The 23,122-nt window shown below is 35.1% G+C and overlaps 1 protein-coding gene across 5 annotated transcripts in view; it reads right to left on the minus strand.

Annotated features, from left to right (window-relative positions):
* Positions 1-23,122, minus strand: part of NEK10 (NIMA related kinase 10) — a 187,183-nt gene that overhangs the window by 30,011 nt on the left and 134,050 nt on the right. For 4 of the 5 annotated variants that reach the window (XM_016149581.2, XM_016149578.2, XM_016149579.2 and 1 more), the window contains 5 exons: positions 15,504-15,687; positions 15,299-15,385; positions 13,790-13,844; positions 5,147-5,184; positions 4,909-5,049 (listed from right to left, as the gene is read on the minus strand). In XM_016149581.2, the coding sequence (XP_016005067.1) occupies positions 4,909-5,049; positions 5,147-5,184; positions 13,790-13,844; positions 15,299-15,385; positions 15,504-15,687 (505 nt within the window). The remainder of the gene's footprint in view (positions 1-4,908; positions 5,050-5,146; positions 5,185-13,789; positions 13,845-15,298; positions 15,386-15,503; positions 15,688-23,122) is intronic. The other variant, XM_016149580.2, reaches the window with a different exon arrangement.

The following is a 23,122-nucleotide window of genomic DNA, read 5'->3' on the forward strand; positions in this document are numbered from 1 at the left end:
AGGCAATTTATAGCCTGTAACATTGGCAATTAACCTGCAGAAATTGGCATATTGGTATGATTTTACAGGCCAATCAAGAAGTTAATCACAAAAATATATGGTTTAATTGTCCTGTAGACATTTCACCAGTTTTATGCTTAATCAAGCAATGCAATTTCAGCTTTTCTTTCTAACTAACTAACTATATAAGCCCCTGCTTTTTAAATGCTCTGGGAAACAGCTCTTTTATCCTCTACCTGGTTCCATCATTAATGAGTTAAATAAAATCAGGACACTTGCTAAAGAATAACTTTAAGAATTGTGCTTTTGCACTCCAATATGTTTTTTTAAGTAGTTATGTAAATAAACAATGTTAATTAACTCACTATCTAATATATTCCCAATAATCTATGGACTCCGTAGTGAGGAATGTCAGTTACACACGGGTGAGGTCTCGGCTGGAGGACAGGCTGGTGGCCCAGCTAAAAGAAAGAGGTCAATTGCCTCTTTCTCATCAGTACTGACTAACCTGTCATCATATTCAATACTTAAATTACTGTATGATGACAATTCAAAGGATAGTTGAATATACTCTGAAACTATTTTTTTTTTAAATTCCGTTATAATGATAATGGCGATTTGAAATTTAAGAGCCTTGCTTTTTTCTTGACTCAGTTCTTTTGAAAACTGTGCTACCATCCTCACCCAAGCCATACTGACCTCCTTTGATCCCTACCAGAGCTTAGTGTGACTTTTCCCCTCCTTCCATGTAGCCTTTCCCCCAGGACAGAAACCCTTGGGGCAGGGGTGTGGGTTGTCATTTAACAGGTGATATGCAGTTTACACTTGGTCTTGGAGTGGGACCATCAGTAACTTTTGTGAGTCTGAGTATCCCTTTGGAAAGACATTATCCTACAAAGAATATAGAAAGAAAGAAAAAAAAAAAGCCTACATCGGCAGGCAGTATCTTCTGGAACCTGGTCCGTACTTCCTCAGTGCCCACCTTAGCATGAAGAATTAGGAAGCAAATTATCATTGGTCTTTCACCCCTTCCCCAATATGAAGTATAACATTAAAATGCCATTGTTTCTTCATTTGTTAAGTAATCAGAAAATGACTAATGCAGTTGTTCTCAATAGCAAGGATAAACAAGGATTAACATAGTGGCAGGTCTGCATCCTGTTACTCAATAAGTAGTTTTCAAGGGCCTGATCTCAGAGGAAATGCTCAAGATAAACGCAAACTTTACTAAAGATGCTTATAATCTGGGAAATATAGTTAGCATATCCGAATTCCAACAAATAGTATAAAAAAGTATAGAATTATATGCCAAATTGCATGGTATAGGCTAGTATAACTTTTGATAAAAATCTGGTGAGCACATTTTTATATGCTAAAAGAATTGCTAGGCAATAATATGAAAGAAGGCACGTACTCAAAATCACTTTGGCAGTTATGAAATTCAGGATTAGGTACTTTATGTTAAGAACCAATTTGCAAATAAGCTCCTGAAAGTCGCTCATAATAAGAATGACTAGAATATTAGCTGTGCTCTCCGGAATATTTGGATGAGACACTGACTACTTTTTTTAGATCTGACCTTTATGAACAAAAGACAAGTATAAAAATAGATTCTCTGTCATCTAGTAAGAAAACAAAATTAAGAGCTTAGAAATCATGAAGTGACAATTTCTAGCCAAAATGCAGAGCATAAGAATTTTCATACATTAGTTCAGTGCCTGGGTGTTAGCTGCTGAAAATGAAAAACTGAGTAATGAGGGGAAAATGTCAGTGTCAATCCAGAAATTAGGCCATACTCTTAGTTGGCATCACTTGCACTTTAAATTTGAGTTTGACTGACACTTCCCCAAATTTACATTTGACTCACACTGATAGCATCCATAACATTAAAATATACTCTGTGTTTTGACAAAGAATACATTTCTCATAACATGTTTTGGTATGATTTAATTTTCACATATATAGGACACCATTTCCCCTACCTCAACAAGAAAGGACTGTTTCTTATTTATGGACATCAGATCCTAGACTCTTTTTTTCTCAAAAGATCCAGTTGTTTGATTAATTCATTTGATTCTGTTGACACCAGAACCAATCAACTATTTTTAAAAACTGAATTTTCCAAGGCATGGGGCACAGTATAATTTTTCACAGTAAGTAGATCAGGTATAAAAAGTATTTCTTTTCCAATTTTCTTCTCTTTCTATTGATTATATCAAGGTTACATTTCAGTATGGAGCGAGTGTGTCACACCATTTCTCAAATACTAGCTAATATGATTTTATAACAAAGAAAGCAGACCTCAGGAAAGCAGATATCTACTAAGAAAATAATAATGTTTTCTTGCTTAGATTTGCATTTATTTTTATATTTGCAAGTGATACTACACCAGCTTTCCATTTGTAATAATAACTCCTCTTTAAATAAATTTAAGTTCAGAAAGTAAGTCAAATAAAATAAACATAGATAAGGAAAATAGTAGTACAGATGGTCTCAAGTATGGCCGAGTTTTTGCAATGATAATCTATAAGTGACTAAAGTTAGGGAACTAGAGCTAAAATAATTAACATGTTTAAAATGTTTATTCATTCACCGATTTCATGTTAATTACTATTAATATTTTCATCCATGTAATATAGGAATTACTAAATTTTTACTTCTGTTGACGGTGAACTACAATCTATTATTTAACCTAAAGGATGTGTATAAAATAAATTATTTACTCAATTAAATTAGTATTAAAAGACAGAATAAGAGGTCTTATAATTGTGTGAACTTGCAATGATTCCATGGTTTTCTATTCTACAGGAGTTTGGAGGTGTATTAAATACTGCTGTATTATCACACTATAAACCTAGAAGTCTACATTTTAGGAGTACCACATAAAATATAATACAGCCACTTGGCACTCTAATATAATAGCTCTCACCCTTTGTTCTGCCATAGCACATAGAAAATGATGTTCATATACTAGATATAGTCCTGGGGGTATACCCAGGTTATAACAAAAATCTCCCCTCTCTGATAATTTTTTTTCCAGAACATTTAGGCAATACAGGGCTGCAGCTGTTGGTTATACATAATTTTGAACATATTCCCTTTTATCCGAGAAAGCTAAATCAAATTTTAAATAAAAAATACACTAATACAATCTGCTTATTTTTTAAAATAAATCATTCATACATTTCAGAGCTTTAGGTAAGGAATACCTAAAGCACAACTCACAAATGATCAGACCAACAGTATCTCATGATGCTTTTTTATTCTCTCAGTTAGGCTAGAGATACAGAGGTGACAAATGAAATTAAGTGTGATTTGCAGGTGAAGTAACCTAAGTGGATAGGGCTGGTACCAGTTGATTGTGATTTGATAAAGCAACCAATAGTCCAAATTTACCTGTCACACTTTAAAAAGTATGACTCTTATAATATGCAGAAAAACAGCTTTGTATTAAGATGGAGAAAAATATATATATATATATATATATATATTTTTTTACTCAAAAATAGAAACCTCCTACCTACTACCACAAGTAGTAACCCAAAACTTCTCATATCCTTTAATGTGTTCTATATTATCTTCTTTATGGATAAACTTTAGCATTCAATGACAACATTTAAAAATGCTATACTATGTTCTGTTTTAAATAAAAAAAATATTAATCAAGTCAATTTATAAGAATTGAATGGTATAACAAACTGTAGGCCTAAGAAATATATTACATGTAAACTGTGCCATAATGTAAATAGTTTGTATAAAGGTCCAAAGATCTGATCAATTTCACTGACAAAAAGTCAAATCTTAAACCGGGTTAATTCAATATGCCCTTTAGAAAAAGGAATTCCTATTATGATTACAACAGACTGCAAATTGCTTACATATATATATGTGCGTTCCGTTCTTGCTGTTATAAAATCAATCAACAACAATTGTTTTAGCCTCATAATTATATTATGAACTTACTCCATGACAAAATAGCAGGAGTGGAGCAGTCAACATGAAAACTTTGGATCTCTTAATAACAAAGCCATTTTTTTTTTTTACATCTATGTTGACACTATAAATAGCCCTAAGCTGTCGATAACTCGTCCAAAGCAAATTTAATAAATATGGAGGCATGGACTAATATTACAGTAAAGTGACTCACTACATATGTTAACTCTACAAAAATATGTGGACTAAGGAATTTAAAGAGAAAATAACATTGTATAATAATTCCAGATTAATCAAAGTAGTAAAATAGAACTTGATACTCAAGAGTCATAGACTCATACATATGTTAAAAGCAAAATCACTTAACTCCTGAATTGTCCAGGGTTAGTTAACAATTTTACTATTCCCATTGTACTTTAATCTTCTTTAATAGAAATTAGAAACTAATTAACAGACTTCACAAACCATTATTATAAACATTTGTTTTAAGAATCCATAATTTTTGAATTATTAAAGAAATAAGATGATATAATATGTTTTAGTTAAATATAAATAGAAATAATTACAAAAGAACTATCTGTGTCAGAGTAAAACAGATAGAAAAAAGATGTGCTCCAATCTTTTGTACCATGTAAGTCTAGGGTTTACATAAATATGTATGGGAAACATAGTTACTATTTTTTTGTCAGTAGGTATGTACTTTAAGCATCAACGATTCAACCGGTTAACATTCCCACCAAAGTAGAAGTGCAAATTTTAGAACATTCTATAATATTTCTATCAAATAAGTGAACACAGAAAGCATTTCGATACTCTTAAATGCCAAACTAATAATGGTAGACAAACAAAACAAAACTCTCCTGCTGTTTATAGTAAAATTACCTCCCAAGCATCATTCAAGACATTTCAGGCCCAACTATAATTCTGTGTTTGCCCATTGTGTGCTTGACACCAACTTGATCTAATAAGTACTACCATGATCTTTGAGATTGCGAAGAATCACAGCAGGAAGGCTGTGGGACTGCCACCCCGTCACTAACTCGGCCTCTAGCTCCTTAACGTGGGCCCTGAGCATGAGGGGTGGCACTTTCAGAAGCAGGTCAAGAGGCAGCAAAGCTGAAGAAATAAAAGGGGGAAATATAAAACTATAACATAAATTTCATTGACTTTCAGGGAGGCATACATGATTTCATTGCTGCCAACACTAAATTACCTGGTCTTGGTCTTGATCCTATTCCACCAGTGAAGTCCCTGAAAGCAGAATTAGGAGCCATGAGAAGGACTTATTCAACTTGGATCTGACCGACATTTACTGAAAGGCTACACCCTGCTATGGTTTAGTTTATAAAATTACATAAAGGTTATTTTCCCTCAAGACACTCAAGAGTTCAATAAAAAAGGAAATAAACATATTTGAACCCAGAGCAGAACTGACATTCCATTGGCCAATGGAAGAACCTTATTTCATCATAGTTACTTGTAAACTCTAATAATAATTAAGAGCCTATATCTGAGTGCCTTCAATGTTTTTCCGGTTACACTTAAAATAAAAATACTGATTTTGTATTTAAAAGAAATATATTTAAATTTTTCTATGTACTATTTTCTATGCTTTGTTCCTGCTATCTTAAAAAAGAAACTATGTAAGTTTTCCTATGAATTGAGATGATTTTTGCTTTTAAGAGGATCATATTTTTCCTAAAGTTTCCAGTATTATTAAACATCACTTATTTGCCCAGCTCTAAAATTCTAGATTTCTGGACTGTTTTGCAAGTTGGTCTCAGTGCTTTCCACCCAGTGGAGGTGGCCTAAAACCCCACCAAGGACAGCCATAAATAATCTTCAACCTTGATTTTGCCACTGAAATTTAGAGCCAATTTCTTAAGTTTTTTTTTTTTAATAAAATAAGAAACATCTGAGCTTCGACAAGTTATAAGAACCATACTTTAATTTAATGCAAACCAACAAAAATACATACATCTACCACATATAAGGCACATGATAATCATTTGCTGAGTCCAACTAAATATAGGCATTCAAACACAAATAAACATGGCTGATAATTCTCTTACCCCAACCCTTTCATTTTAATCATAGAAATTTTGATACATACCTATAATACATACCTAAGTTATGACGCATAACAAAATCGGCACTCATTACCTACCACCTGACTTAAATACTAGAATAATACTAAAACCTTTGCATCCAACCGTGAGTTCCTTCCCTACCCTTTTTCATTCCTACTAACACCCCACTAAGCCACCCTTCTCTCAATCCCATTATTTTTTCTGTCCCATTCCCAGTTCATGTTTCCAGAGCCTGCCTTGAAGAGTAAATGAAACTCGCCTGCCTTGCACAGTTAATACAATCTCCTCAGCCTTGGGATGACAGGCATGCTTAACGAAAGAAAAGGGACGGCTCCTGCCTTCAGACAGTTCAAAGAGGCACAGCATCTCAGCACGGCCCACATGGGTGCAGGCTGCCACAGGGCCGAGCTGAGGAGCAGAGCATATCTTCCAGGACCTTGTATCCTTGCACGCATGCTGCGCCCGAGCAAGTGCAGATGAATAACCTTGTCCCTTAGCCTTCGAAACAAGTTCAGCACTGTTCAGTGGAAATGTCAGGCAAACCACAAACATAAGCTTAAATTTTCTGGGAGCCACATTTTAAATAGTGGAAAGATAACAGTGAAATTAATTTTTTAAATATATTTTATTTAATCAAATAGGCCCAAAATCTTATCATTTCAACATGTACCCAATATAAAAATTGATGAGATATTTTACATTCGGTTTTATATTTAGATTACTATTAATATGACATTTAAAATTCAGTTCCTCGGTTATACAAGCTACATTTCAACTGCTCAAGAGTCACACGTGGCCAGTGGCCTCCGTAATTGACAGTGCATTCCAGACCCTTCCTTAGAAGGTGCTGTTCATTGTCATTATAAACACTGACCGAGGCTAACAGTCACGTCATATAGCTATACAATACCTCATGGGCTCCGCTATCTTAAAAGTTGAATTAAAATGTAACTTTTAGAAGTCTTTTATTCAAAAGTTAGTGGGTGCTCTTGATAGCTGATAACCATTCACATGCCAAGTTAACTAGATGACTATTCTAGTTGTCCCCCAAAATCCAAAATTTCAAACATTTTCACATATTAAAAAATGTGCTAGTAGTTTACGTGAAATAGACTACCCTCATCATGCTGATATGCGGCCCACTTTGCCACTTCTTTTTATAATTCTAAATTCTTTTTAAATAAACTTTAGGGAATTTTAAAAATAAACTGCTTAATTTGACAAATATTTACTAAGCGTCCACTATGTATAGGCACTGTGCTAGACACTGAAGATAGGTAGTAATGAGAAATAGTCCCTACAATACTGAACATTCACCTATAGCAGAAAAAACAGTTAATTTCTCTGGAAATTATATCACGGAATACAAGAAAACATAGTCACTTGAAATTTCAAAATAGAACAGACTCATTATAACCAGAAGGGACAGCTTTTAACTATACAGTTGTTGGGTCCACAGATGGGCAAAAGATTGGATTCAGGCAGAGCCTGAGGGAAGTCTGCCTCTAGACTGAACCAGATTGCATGTTTCTGTCCAGGAGAACATTATGGCTACAGAGGATGATTTTCTCTGAGAGTGCAAGCTGTAAAACGGCAATGGTCTAATAGGAAGAAAACATTCCAGAAATGCTTTATGGTGAAAAGGCTTAACATAATGGAGCTTGCGTCCTCTAAAAGTTTTGAAATGGGCATTGACCAACAGCATTTAGGCTGATGTAACAGAACTCGTGAGAGAAGTGGAAGTTTCAAAGGGTTCTAAAAGGACATCACTTCCAACTCTCTTTAGATCTGGTGAGACTTCACCTAGAATTCATAAACCAAAACAGAAAATGAAGCACTGAACACAGTGTTCGCCTCCTTCCACCCCAAACCACAACAGGGAACGTGGAAACTGGAGGTCATATTAGCTTTGTAATTTTTTAACTCGACTTCTCACTGACTTAATTCAAGTTCAAGGTAAATTATTTGGATGATTATTTTGTCAGAGGAGTCCTGGCTGTGAAGAAAATTTTATATCTCATAAAATTATTTAAAATATGCGTCTGAACCAAGAAAATATTTTCACATTCATGGTAAGCGCATCATTTAATTCAACTGGGAAAAGGAGTCAATACTACTGAATGTTGATTAAAAGAAGAAATATGTAACCTTATGAAATGAGAGGCTTGGCTTACAACATTGGCTTACAATGTGGCTAATGCAACCACACAGCCTGAGCTAACTAGTATTTTACTGCCTGAAAGTCTCCTTCAGGTGATGATATTCATAAACATGTCCTGTGTAAATAAATGGCATTATGTAGGGTTGAGTTCTCCTGTTCAGTAAGAGCTTTTCATGTATCTGCAATGTTAATGGAGTTGGTGTCACTCCAGGAAAGTGCCTTAGTGCCGCTGTGGCTCTCCATTCGTACACTCCAGTAACAGCTAGAAACAAATGAGCAATAAGCCAGAAAAGTTTAGGACTGTCACAGAAAAGAAACAACATAGCCTCAGACAATAACTCAAGATTGCTTGATTGTGACATTGGCAGATAGGCTGGGTTGAGTCTGTCGAGTAGTGACCAAGCAATATTTATTAAATTTAAGTAAAACTGGATATGGATTATTAAAAAAAAAAATAAGTGGTGGTGGTAGAGAATATCTACGAGTTGAAATGAGCAGGATTTCTGCTCAAAGGAGGCAAGATCCATAGTTCCTAAGACTACGCAAGGGTCTTTCTGATCACATGTATGATACTAGATGGTTACAAACATCCAAAAGCATCTTAATGTACAGAGATTAGAGTCAGTTGCATACCCCTAAATACTGTTATGCTTACGCTGATTTGTCAAAGAAGTTGTGAACTACAGGCATCTCTAGTACTGAAAACATCCATGTCTTAATCCAGCCTGCCAACTATACCCTGTTGCCTGAGCAACAGGAAACAAGCAGGAATGGAGAAACCTTGTTGCCTGAGCAACAGAATCTTAAAAGGGTGGGGCGGGTGCTTAAGCTGTAACTATGGCAGAGCCTGTAGGTTCAAGCCAGTAGGTGAGATTTCAATCCTTTTACAGTAAGAAATACAGAATTTATGTTAAGATGAATGTTATTCACCTATTAATTAACAAGTATTTGTGGACTGGCACCTATGTGCAATACGCTGTGCTCTGGGGAATGCAAAAAAAAAGGACCAGGCATAGTCTAGTATACACTAACACACAATAGCAAATATTAATTGAATGAATCAATAGATGTTCTTAAGAAGGGCATAATACAGTGACCAAAGCTTACTAGGAGCTGGGTGTACGTGATAATGAAAGAGGTTGAAGACCCTGTGTTCAGCATCGAATTCCACTATACAGAATACTTTTTTGTAAATTGAAATAAAATGCTATGACTTGTTGGATTAGAAATATATATACTGAGTGAGACTTTAAAGTTCAGATAGGAACTAGAAAAAGCCAAGCCCATTCTTAATTCTTTCCTAGCAAGTAGTATCAGAGACAGGAGATTTTAGATTGGTTATATCATTGAAAATGATTAAAGTGGAGCATTTCAAAGAAAGTCCTACTTATTACATTTTAAATTGCTTTTTTCTTGATGCAGACATTAACCCAACTTTTGGCTGTCAATGAGCACAAAACATCAAACAAACATCAGCAATAAAGATATTTATTTCACATGATTATTTCAAAGTAGATAATATTTTGTGAGAGTTTGAGCATAAAAACTGAATTCCATTATCCCTCTTATTCCTTATGGTTTCAATGATGCACACATCAGAATAAAAGAGGATTCCCACAAAAACTATATTGACTTCAACTCCTGTCAATTTACATGTTGAGTTCAAATCTCTCAAAATGGGAATGTAAAGATGACACAACAATTCTAAAAAATTTTGGCAGTTTCTTGAAAAGTTAAACATAAACTTACTATACAATCTAACCATTTCATTTCTAGGTATTTACCCAAGATAACAAAAAGTACGTGTCCATATGAAGACAGAAATGTTCACTGAGGCTTTAATAGCCAAATACTGGAACTCGAATACAGACAAGTGACTAAATAAACAGTGGTATATCCCTACAATGGAAAATTACTTAACAACAAAAAGAAATGAATTATTGATGCACAAAACAACGTAGACAAATCTCAAAATAATTATGCTGACTGAAAGAAGCCAAATAAGAGTACGTAATTCAATTTATATAAAATTCAAAAATGCAAACTAATCTATAGTCCAGCAGGCAGATTAATGATTGCCTGGGTTAGGGAGTGAGCCATAGGAATAAGGGGCACGAATGGACACTTTTAGGTAGATATTTTCACTATCTTAATTGTGAGGTTTATAGGAATATATATACTCAAAACTTATTGCACACTTAAATTTGTGCAGCTTATTTTGTACCAATTATACCTCATTGAAGCTGTTAAAATAGCTTCTCGCATTTTTGTTCAAGACAGTTATTCACATATACCATTCCATGATCTGTGTGTATTCATTAAAAGCAATATATATATATATATATATACATACATACATACATACACACACGTACATATACACACACACAATGCCTTTTGTTACTTACTAGATGAAACTTAAATGTAGTCAGATCTAGTTTTCTCATGGCTCTACATCTTCATCTAACTAGTCAGCTCTCAATGGAGTATGAAGTGATGGCAGCTAAAGCAATTACTTTGTGACCACTCAGATTGATAAACAGCTGTAGAAGTATCCCAAGTGATACTCCTATTTATGACTCTCCAATAACATGCAAAGAATGAAGATATAAAGTCAAATCTCTACTCTAGTAAACCAAAGACCTAACTATGAGCAAATTATGCTAAGTGAATATATTCGTAGTGTGAATGACCCATTTATTGTTAGGAAATAGGGGTCAACTGGAAGTTCCCCGTGCTCTACTTCTGTAATATTAAAAATGCTACATGAGCATCTCCAGGTTTCCTGTGGGTCCAGGAGAGCTCTGAGATTGGCAACTGCATGGCATCCTGGTGGGAGAGATTTGGGAATGGGGATTTGATGATTCACCTCTGCTTCATGAATGGCTGCATTTCCAGAAGCCAAAGAATGAGGCTCATGCCACCGATCTGGTTGGTTTCTGAGCTTTGACTTGAGCTTCCCAGACTTTTGGCAATATGAGGATGGAAGACTGAGATCTGGGGAAGAATTTGGCAAGAAAGGGAGCCCAAAGGAATTATTTGCCAGTTTCATATGACTTCTGCTACATAGTTCACAGAAGGAACATGGACTTCTAAGAGTTGGGGACTGGGTGTCTCCTGGTTTTGCCTTTAATTATATTCCTGAAAAAAAATGTTTTATTATTTGATGATGGCTTAGGTCAACAGGGGGTACCTTCCAGTTCTAATATTATGTGTTCTTTCACCAGCCTTGAGACTTTGATACTTCTCTAAGAAGGCAGGGGCTGCCCTTTATAGTTTCATTTGCTCATGTTTTATCCATTTGCCTGGCCTATTTTCCCCCAAAAAATCTACCCCAGGTTATTAGGGAGGTAACTTGGTTCTATAGCAGGCAATTGGTTTCCTCTAGCTCCTGATATCTGAGGTGACCGAAGTGGAGAGTTTATGCTTAAGCTTTCTCTGTACACTATTCAGCCAGGGCCAAGTCTGAATTCTGAACTCTGAAAGATGTGCTCAGATCAAGTATGTACTTCTCTGTGGCTTTTTCTAATTGGGACTAACTCCCTTGTTTTAGGAGCCAGTAAAGGTCTTATTGTAACTGTTCTACAGTTTAATACATAACACAGAATAGCCAAAAATCTCTACAAGCTCGATTTCCAATTTATTTTTATTCTATTTTGTAGCTTTGCAATCTTCTTTTATACTGCAATTTCTCATTTAGCTTTTAAAGATTTTTCAGGAGGGGTTTACATTTCACATTAATAAGCCAAGAAACCCAGGAAAATTCTAAACAAATTAGATTGCAAATAACTTTAGCTTTATTTAAGGAATAAAGAATTTATTTTAAAGAATCAGAAATACAAGCTAGCGTTGTCTACTTTTAATTAAGAGAAGCTCTGGGGGTTACCTGGAAGGAAGTAAAAAAGTTCATTTTCTCTCCTCTTATTTGGCACGAATCCTAGGTTGTCCCGTCATTTATTTCTTTCTCAAGTTTGCCCTTGTCTCTCTATTACGCTGTGAGTTCCTTGAGAGAAGAGGGCTTATCTTAAACCAACCTGTGTCCCCCAACGGCATATCCCACTGTACCACACACATGGCACAGTTTTTGCAAATGTTATTTTAGGTCAGGACCTATTCACCTATTCACGCATGTATGTACCTTCTGACTCATCGACCGATGCCACCTAACTGGACACCCCACTCCACCCCCTACCCCTAGCATTTTGCTGGGCATGTTCTTCATTCTGAAATTCATTGCCATTTTGCTCTCCCCAGCACCCTCAAACCCAACATATTGGCCATTTTTCATTTTCCAAAGGATGACTTGGTCATTAACCCCACGTTAAAGCCCAGTCTGTAATATCCCTATTTCAATGAGCTTTAGATTGAATGCCCTCATTCTGTTGATTCCAATTCATCCAATTTACTATAAAATGTTTAAAGAATGACAAACTTTTAAAAACCACTTCAAGCTGTAAAATATATAGTACATATGTTTTCTTTATTTTTGAAGCATTGGTTTTCAACTGAATTCTTGCAAAGACAATCTTCTACGAATCTTTTCAGCAGGGGTAGAGTTATTTGGCAATGCTAAGATTCCTAAATTCATCTGATTGGAAATTTTCATTTTAATATAAAATTCTCCTAAATGGGGAGCATACACATATGTCTTTATTTTTATAATAAAATACTTGTTTTGCATCTTTTCTATATATTTAAATAACTTTATATCACTGAATAAAGTATTCAATAAGAGAGGACAAGCCTTCTGATGTTCTTAAAAATATAAATAATCATCAACCTTAAAAGGAAGCAGTAGATTCCAAAGTGTACTTATTATTTTGGGGGAGAGCACATTCAAATAATGTTCCTATGCAAATACTGTTCCAGGAAATGATACATATCCAGACCAGCTCACAAAACTCCATTGAACTAATGATGTGTTTAAGGTAGAGAAGCCCTGATGCCAGAGTTGAGGAGGACACAGCCACTCCATGGTACCATTCAGACTCCCAACTTTACAGCCAGGCTCACATCTCCCACCCCCATCCCCTCACGTGCTTGGCCAAGTGAACTAGAGCTCCCACCGTTCCAGGCTCCTGTGTGTGCCTCCCTTGTCTTGGGGAAGTGGAAGCAGAGCTGGAGGGTTAGGGGTGAAAAGCCAAAGATGTGGAATGGGAGAGGTCTGCAAGTCCGGTGATCCCTCGGGGGTCTTCTAACTCAGGTCCCAAGTATCCACAATCACTCGTTCTGGGTCTTCTTAGGGTTTCAGACTGCTTCTTTTTCCCCTGCTCAGTCCGTTACTTCTAAAAATGGCGCTCTGCACTTTGGCCCACTAAAGAACACCTTGATGATCTCTTGAAGCACAACGAGCTTACCTCCCTGGTTTACCCTTGAGCTCAGAAAGACTCACTGATTGGCTTAAGATCACAAACCCAGACTAAAACCCAGGTCCAAGCTTGCTATTCTTCCCAGATCGCTGTTTGGTAACAGCAATTAGGGTGGACTCTTATAGCCTCTATTACCACATGTCTGTAGTAATTTCCATCTATCAGGTTTCAATTTAGCCACCAATAACTCAATTCTGCAGTCTAAGAATATTTCTAAGAGCTCAATGTGTACATACCTTGTTTGGGATTGTCTTTCTCCTCCCGAAGCACTAAAACTTCTCTTTAAAATGCCTGAAACAAGAAAATAAAAATAACTTTCCATATTCTCTATTAAAAATAAATCTTCGATTTATTCATTCATTTGTTTAAAAATATTGCATTCTATTATCTGAGCAATTGTATGTATTATAAAGACTGTCTTCATTTATGAAAGCATTGGCTAAAATATAGTGTTCCAAAGTACTACTTACTTGATGAGTTTTTCTAAGGGTATTTTTCCAAAGAAAAGGCACTAAGCAAAGAAACTCTGTTATTAATAGCTAACAAAAGAACCATAAAATATCTAAAACCCTTGCCGAGACAGCTACAAGTCACCACAAACAAATTTAAGGGTCTGGCTTTCCTTTCCTGCTTCTCCACTGACCTGCCCCGCCATCATTACTGGAAATACACCACACTGAAGTCTCCTCAAAACAATCAGGAATTAACTTCTAGAACATGCTACACATGTTTATAAGCATGAATGTTTTTACTGTATAATATTCATGTTTTCTCAATTGCATATCGAGACAGACTATCTAGCTGTCCGAGATTTATAGGGAAAACAGAACAGAGTGTTGGAAATTGGTACTGTCCCAGAAAATCTGGAATGTCTGGTCGCCATTTTGATGGACCAGTTCAGTTGGAAAGGAACAAAGATTCAAGCTAAATCCTTAGGGCTCTACTTTTATGCTTAGGGAGACTATTTTAAAACTTTTTGACATAATTATTGGTGAGAAGAAACTATTTACACTTAATTTATTTCAGAGTATTTCTATCTATCCTATTTAATATTCTATCAACTTACTCTTTTAAAAGAGTTTTCCTCTTCTCTCTATTTTCTGTTATAATTGCTCTTTTCTTTCAGGTTCGGATTCGTTGAGTAAATTGAATCCTACCTTTTCTTAAAATCTTTAAATTTTATTTAAATATATCTTTTCTTTCCCATATCCCAATGTGACTATTTTCTTTACTGTTTCAAATTAAGAGTCGAGATTGACATATGGACTGAATTTATATATCATCTTTTTTCAGAGTTCTAAACAATTCGAATATTTTTTATTTTAGTATTTTAAGTATCATATGTCCCTTTCTATTAAGGTAAATAAAATTGTACAAAACTTAGTCTACATCATCACTAATTTCTTCTCCAGGTTCCTAATCCCTAAACACACTCATAAATGGTCACTTCCATTATTCCTGTAGTTATTTAGTCTGTCTCCGTATTAGTTATCTCCACTCCCCAGTTAGAGCCTGCATTTTCTGGTAGAAATAAGGAAACTATTTGTCGAACAGCTGAAGCAACAGAACACCACAGTGCAGGTTGGCTTCTGGGCTCTGACAGTGATAGACACACCTGTCCTAATTAGCATTGCACCTGAAAGACAAACCACTGGGTTTTGTACAGGATGACATTTACTTGACTCCCAAGTACGATCCCCAGACTACTACCTGCTGGAATCCACAAACTGGTAGAGAAAGCTTACTGAATGTAGACTCTTTCAAAGGGCTTGAACTGGAGCTGCTGGAGTTATCCGAAATGTCCAATTCATCGTCTAGCTCCGAGTATATATCTGCATATTAATACAAATAAATAATAATAATAATAATAATAATAATAAAAGCAAATAATCCTTGAAATAGGAAGGAGTCAAGAGTGCATTCATACTGCCACCTCTTCACTAGACATACCTTTTTCAATATTTTCCAAGTTGAAAGTGTCATCTGATAGGATTTCGTCACAGGTCCTGTCTTCCTCTTTGCCACAGGAGGCCTGGAAAGCTTCTGGGGGTAGCTCCGCACTTTCAGAAAGCTCACTTTTCAGGCTGGCTGCTCCACTGCTGCTGCTACTCAAACTGGCCTTCTCAAAGGTTTCCTGAAAGAGAAATTTCATATTTAATAGTCACTTCTTTCCTTCTTTCTACAAAATCCAAAGCTCATCAGAACACATATTAAAATGCCTCACAATAGCATTATAAATATGTGTGGTGAATAGTATCAGTAGGTTCACCTATACATAGTCCAAGAATTCATTCAGTTCATAACTACAAAAAAAAAAAAAAAGGAGGTCTGCAAGTTGCCGGTGGACAAAAAAGAATGGACGTGGAAAGATGCTCTGTAATGAAGGTCTGTGCAATCTCTTGAAAGAAAATGTAGCACTAAGGAATAGATATGTTTCAATTAAACTGAAATTTCTCCCTTGTTATTTTTAAAATATTTGTTATGAAATCATCTCAGCACCACAGTGAATAAGTAAGGTTTAGTTTCTTCCATGCTCAAGAGAAATTAGTAGCAGAAGCAGCCAGGCTATGCAGGAGGAGGGAGGAAGGGAGAGATCGAGGGAGGAAGACAGAGAGCTGCGGAGAAGGGGACTTTCAAACCATTGAGGACCCCGTGCCACCGCCTGATGTTAACAGGTTCCACAGAGCTAGCCCCAGGCTCCTCCAGTCTCCTCCAAACTTCTGGCAGCATTCCTATTGTGACAGCACCACAAGGTGACTATCTGGCCACACGAGTCCCCATTTCCCTAAACAGTATTATTAGGACTGCACGATTGTGTCCAAAAGTTCAATAAAAATAAAGGGAGAAAAAAATTACTCTCATTAAATGCTGGACATCATTTTTCTAAGAAAAAGACAGAGGGAAAGAAACTACATCTGACTCAGCAGAAAAGTACTGCTTCATTATTCACTCAAGTAATTCTCAGTACGTAACATGTTTATCGTGTGGGACAATTTGAGACAAATGTGCAAAATCTTCTTAGGCTGTGAAGCTAAACAGTGTTGAGAAATCTGAAGTATTGATCAAGGGGATGAAAAGACAAAGAAAGAAAGGCTATGAAAAAGGAAAGGATAATAGGTGAAGAACATGAGAAAAAAGCAAAAGGCTGCATTTATTGAAAGGGAAAAATATCTACTCATGAAGTGTGTCAGAGGTTTTTAGTCATGACTAAAAGGCTTCAATGATGAAAACTGAAAACTTTTGCTAGAGATACAGGTTCACAACTCTAAGGATTGTATATCCAAGATGTGTCAAGGTTATCAATGCAGAAAAAAAAAGACAAAAGATAATTTTTGAGTGAGAAAACTTTTCATTACATGGATGCAATTAGATGCCGGAATCCAGATATCTCTAAAACTGAAAAAGCTTCATCAAAAGTTTTGTTTCTATTAAGAACAGACATGGATAAGACATCAGAGTAACATTTTTCTTTGGACAAATGAAGACTGGGGAGAAGCTGCGAGTCCTATACAGATGATTCCAGACCTAAGGACGTTTGACTCGCCACCAATACACAAGAACCAGTTGGGTTGCAAATCAACAGTTATTTGCAATGGCCAAAATTGCATCCACAGGTAACTGGATGTTTGCTTAAATTCTGATAAATGGAATGCCCATTCTGGGAGAGATGCTTTTTCAGACTAGAAACATGGAAGGCATGATAAAGTAGAGTAGAATAGACAATTCATTTTGGTTTGAAAATTCTATTTCTATAATCTCTTGCAGTAGTTTTTGCTTCAAACAATCTACATAGTTTTTGGAAGTTGCTATAAATTGTATGTCATTGTAGACATGCTTTCTCAAATGTGATATCCAGAGTTTTTGCTTGTGAATATTTGAGTACCCAAGTTATTATCCAATTCACACCTTAGAGAACAGAGGTGCTATTTCGGTCCCTTTTAAATTCCTAGATACTTTGCACATAGCAAATGCTCAATAAATAATTCCTATGTTGAGATCAAAAGTAGAGAAGGACTAGAAAAGCAGATGAATTCCATTATAGGAGGAGAAGTCTTTGTAACTTCTGTATTTTTTGTCTTGCCCTTTTATCCAGGACCCCACATTGTGAAATTTCTCTGAGTTGAAGGAACAATTCAGTGATGCGCCTATGAATAGGAATGAGCTTCTCCCTTCCTTTTCCTCCTTTGCACTTAGGAAAAGTTGTAAAGTTCACATTTTAGAGATGACCAGCCTAGCAACTACAGACAATATGCCTCTGTAACTCAGCAGGCACCAGCCAAAGTCAGAGATGATTGGATGTTTTCAGTATAAGGGTTGAGGCCATTAAGATATTTTCATAAGTTGCCTCCAGCAAGAACATAAACCTGTTAAAAAGAGTTACAGGTTAAAAGGTGCAGCTTTGGGGGATGGAATTCAGCTGCTTGCATCTTGTTTACTTTCTAATTATAATTTTTCTAGGATTAAGAGAGGGAGTTTAAATTTTTGGGCATTTGTATCACCTAGGAACTGAACACATTCTGTGTATCAATACAGTACCAAAGGAAAAGACAATGCATATTATACAATAAAATTATCATTGATATGGTAATCATCACCATTATAGAAGAAGCTTCCTGTCACAATTGTTGATATAGGCACAATTATGTTCGGCTCAGTTTTGTTCATTATAATGTAATTTTTATGTGTGTAGCAGATCATAATACATTTTTAGTTGAACAGTAATTCTAACTGGAACAGACTGACATCACCCAAGTTAACTGCGACAGTAGGGAAAGAATTAAGAGGGCCTATGTTATTAAAACTATTGCAATATTTTAATTGCCCAGAATGCTAGTTTTATAAGAACAGAGAGAAAAAAAATAAATATAATGCATAACACCAGCTATATCCCGTAGAAGCTTTACTTTAGAATCATAAAAAATGCACTATTTCTATTGTATTCCAAATATTCATATTCTACTTGAGCTATATATTTACCCAATTTCTTCCATTTGTTTAGTTAATAACCATGACCTTAAACATATATTTAGGGCTCTCTGGTGGTTGACAAACATTCATCTGGCTGAGGTGCTATCTTTTCAGAGGCAAACCAAGTTCTATGCTTTTCATGGGTGATAACATGAAGAAAATTTAAAATATGTATAATAATATGCAGATCATGAACTGCATATTATTATACATAAACTTAGTCTCTAAATATCAAAGTATTAAAAAAAATCAGGCAGTGCAGTCAGATGACCAGCCTAGCAACTACAGACAATATGCCTCAGATAGTCAAAGAGGCCTCGTAGACCCAGGCCATACGTGAGCGGACCACCCAGATTAGTGGGCGCAACAAGCAATAAATCTCCAGGACCTCACTCTGGAGAGGCTTTGCCATCACAGAGAGATGGACTGATGTTGCAAAGCTGGAGCCTTGTCGCTCGCTATGGTAGATAGAACTCTTTTATCTCCAGAGTTGTTTGGATAATGTCTAATTTCATTTATAAAATCCAAAAGCATTTCCTTTCTCTCATGCATGTCCCACGTGTCAAGTAGAAGAATAACATGTTCAATTTAAACCAGAAAAACTAGTGTTGGGGGGCTTTGAAGATAGCTAAGTTTATAAATATTATATGATAGAGAAAAATGTTCTCTTCCAGTTTGGATATTAATTTTTCTTTTGAATGTCTTAAAAATTCATATGAAGCTAAACATTTTGCTTTAATATAATGAAATGCACATAATTATGATACATTATTATCACAACACTCTTAATTAGAACTTCTTAAAAGCATAAGAATATATTAATGAACTGTCACTAAATCAAATAAAATTAGAAAATGAATTCATTATTATAGTTCAATATAAAATTCTAGTATCAAATTTACTGTGTTTAGTAATGTTTTACCGCCACCCCATAACTAACCTACCGTTCCTAGTTCAAAGACACGTTTACTAGAAGTAATAAGACTAATAAAGATGAGGAGAACAGTGTCATAATCTGAAAATATCACTTATCACAAACACAGATGGTAAAATCTAAATAAACATTTATTGACCACCATTTTGTTTCAAGATAGGACAGACAAAAAGAACTGAATGTCTATGTTAATATTTCCAAAAGCATTTTCAAAAGAGGCCAGAATCAGGCAATATTGCTTAACATAGAAGAAACAACACATGGAGAAAACAATGCAAGTTTTAAGACATTCTAATTTGGATTGCTCGAAAACAAGAAATGCAATTGAAAACCAGCAATGCTTAAAGGCATTAAACAGTATAGAGTTAGATAGGGGTAGTATCACTCTAGATGAAACCCACGAATTGGAACTCTGCTTACTGTTCCATTTTTGACATAGAATTACATGAGGAAAAGTATAATTCCTCTTAAACCCCACGCTTAGCACATAATATCAGAATATCAAACTGTTTAAGAACTGGTAGACAGAGAATTAAAGGTCAAGAAAAAGAGTAACCAAGATTTTTTGCCTGGTCCCAATGCAATCTCCTTTTAATCAATCTTCCTGCTTCTACTCTTGACTCTCAGCAGTCTATTCCTATGCAGCAGCCAATTTTATCATTTAAAAACATTATGTCACCTCCTTTCACGAAACTCACATCACTCAAGTCTATGCCATGAACTGTAGCCTCCTAGGCTCCCACCGTCTCCTCGTGCTTTGCTGCACCGCAACCACACAGGCCTCCTTGCTCACTTCTTGAACTTGGCAGGAACGTTCCCACTTCAGGATCTTTGGACTTGCTGTTTCCTCTGCCATCAATGTTGTGCCTCTAGATATTTGCATGACTCATCCCTTTATTGTATTCTGGTTTCAAATGTCACGTAATTATAGAAGCTCTCTGTGACATCTCTATTTAAAATAGCCTGTCTCTCCACATCTACCAATCATTTTCTATTACTTTACCTTCTTATATTTTCATCCACAGTACTTAAATTTTTTATTCATTTATTATTTGTCTTCCCCCACTATGAAGGTGGGGTTCTTTGTTTTGTTCGCTATTGTAACGTAAGACTAGTACAGTTCCCAGAAGAAAGTAGATGGTCAATAAATTTTGTTGAATAAGTGAAATAAAAGATTGATTTTTTTTTTTTAGTGTTGTAAAAAGATCTTCATGTTAAAATGGAGGGTAGAAATCAAAATTTTGGCATGATTTTTTGAAGAAATTAACAAGCTGATTCTAAAATTAATAAGGAAATAAAACAGACCTAGAACAGCCAAATCACACTTGACAAAGAAGAACAAAATTGGAGGACTTACACAACCTGATTTCAAAACTCGTTGAAAAGCTACAAAAATCAAGACACTGTGGTATTGATCTAAGAACAGACATATAGATCAATGGAATAGAATAGAGTTCAGAAAAAAATTAACACATATATTGTCAAATGACTTTTAACAAAGATACCTAATACAATTAATAGGGAACGATTAGGCATTTTAAGAAATAATGATGGAAAACTTGAATACTCATATGGAAAAAAAATAAAATTCAATTTCTTCATTATTCTATCAAAATAGATCACAGACCTAAACATTAAAGCTGTAACCACAAAGAATATACATTTAAAAAAATAGTTTATTTTTGAAACGTTGGGACAGGAAACAAGAATGCAAAAAGCATGGAGAACAACAAAACACAAAAAACTAAACAAATAAATTGGATTTTAACAAAATTAAAATTTAACAATGTCTGCTCATTGGAAAAATATTAATAAAATAATCAGTCAAGTGATAGACTGGGAAAACTATCTGCAATATACATGTTTGAAGAGAGAGTCATAGCTGAATATCCTAAAAACAACAAAAACAAATTCGATGAAATAATGGCCAAATATTTGAACAGATATTTCACAGATGCAAAGAGATAGATAAATGACCAATAAACACATTTAAAGGTACTCAACATCTTTGGTCACCAGGAAAATGCAAATTAAAACCACAAAGAAATACCTTTTAAACTCACCACAAAGGCTAAAATCTAAGACTAACAATACCATATGTCTATAAGCATATGGAACAATCTCATTCATTGCCCCTTAAAGTGGAGAACTGTTTGGCAGTTTCTTTTAAGGTTAACCATATCACTACCTTATGATCCTGAAATTATATTCTTAAGTATTTATCTAAGAAAAACAAAGATATATCCACAAGAAGAGTTATCCGAGAAAATCTGTAGCAGTCTTACTTATAAAGCCCCAAATCTAGAAACACAATGTAAGTGTTGATCGACAGGAGAAAAAATAAATTGTGATGTATTCATATGACATAATACTCTAGTAATATAAACAAATTACTGCTATACACAACGATATGGATGAATCTCTCAGTGTCATGTGAGAGAAGCCAGGCACTAAAGAGTGCATATTGTCTGATTATATATGAAGTCATCTATAGTGACAGAAATCGCCACAGTCTGTCCATGGGCAGGGAATTGCATGAGCAGGGACATGAGAGAACTTTCTGAGGTAATATAAACACTCTGGTTCTGATTTGGGGTGGGAGTCATACATGGGTCAAAAGTTATTAAGCTTAGCATTTAAATTTTGTACATTTTACTGTACGTAAATTACATCTTAATAAAAAATGAGGGGGGGGGTCTTAGGGTAAATGTAAGAATTACATGTATATCTGTATGGGAGCCTAGAAGGCATTGTTTAGTTTTCTTAAAACATAACAAATATAGAGCATTTCTAAAACAAGTCACAATTTTTCCTGATGCTTCTTTTTGCTGCATCATTACTTGTTGCATTTTCACAGCCTTGGGGGAAATTCAGTCAACAATTAACCAGACAATAAAAGCAAAGATGTTCACAAAAATGCCATCCTTTTAAAATATATCATTTTCTACATGGCTTAATTTAACCTCTTAGCAGAAGACTGCAGACACACATCGTTAGTGGTGTGCTCTGCAATTGCAAATGACATGTAGCCTAATAAACATAAAGCAACTAAGATAAATAATCAACAGTTTTAAAAATTTGCACTAAGACCATGAGAATCGAGTGCTTGCATATTTGCTCAATTCTTAAGTGGTTAACTTCAAAGATATTGGAGAATATTTAAAAAATATCAAATTCCTTTCAAAAAAGTTTGCTAAGATTACATTTGAAAACAATAAGAATTCCACAGTAAAGAAATAAAATTATGAAAGGTTTGTGAATTTAGAAAATAATCTTTGCTCATTAGCACTCTACTAGCTGCCTTGTCTCCCAAAATAGATGGAATTTAAAATAATAATTATGTGTACCATATTTAAATAGCTTGACAATATCAAATTATCATAGAAATCTTTCTTTCTTAACTCACCAAAAGTTTAGATTTCTACGACTCACTGTATGAATATTTACTCACTATTTTAAGCATGAAAAATTTATCAAGATGAGATGTGGGTTTTTCAAAAAACATTTTGGTAGGCACGAAGAGCCTGGTTAAAGGAAGGATATGATTTTAGATTACCTGGGTGGAGCAGATTCAATTATTTGGAAGGTCTTCAGAGAACTGAGGCTTCTCTGAGACAAAAAAAAAAAAGAGAGAGAGAGAGAGAGAGAGAGAGAAAGAAACAAGAAA

The sequence above is a fragment of the Rousettus aegyptiacus genome, unplaced genomic scaffold (assembly GCF_014176215.1).
Source record: "Rousettus aegyptiacus isolate mRouAeg1 unplaced genomic scaffold, mRouAeg1.p scaffold_m13_p_4, whole genome shotgun sequence".
Classification (NCBI taxonomy): domain Eukaryota; kingdom Metazoa; phylum Chordata; class Mammalia; order Chiroptera; family Pteropodidae; genus Rousettus; species Rousettus aegyptiacus.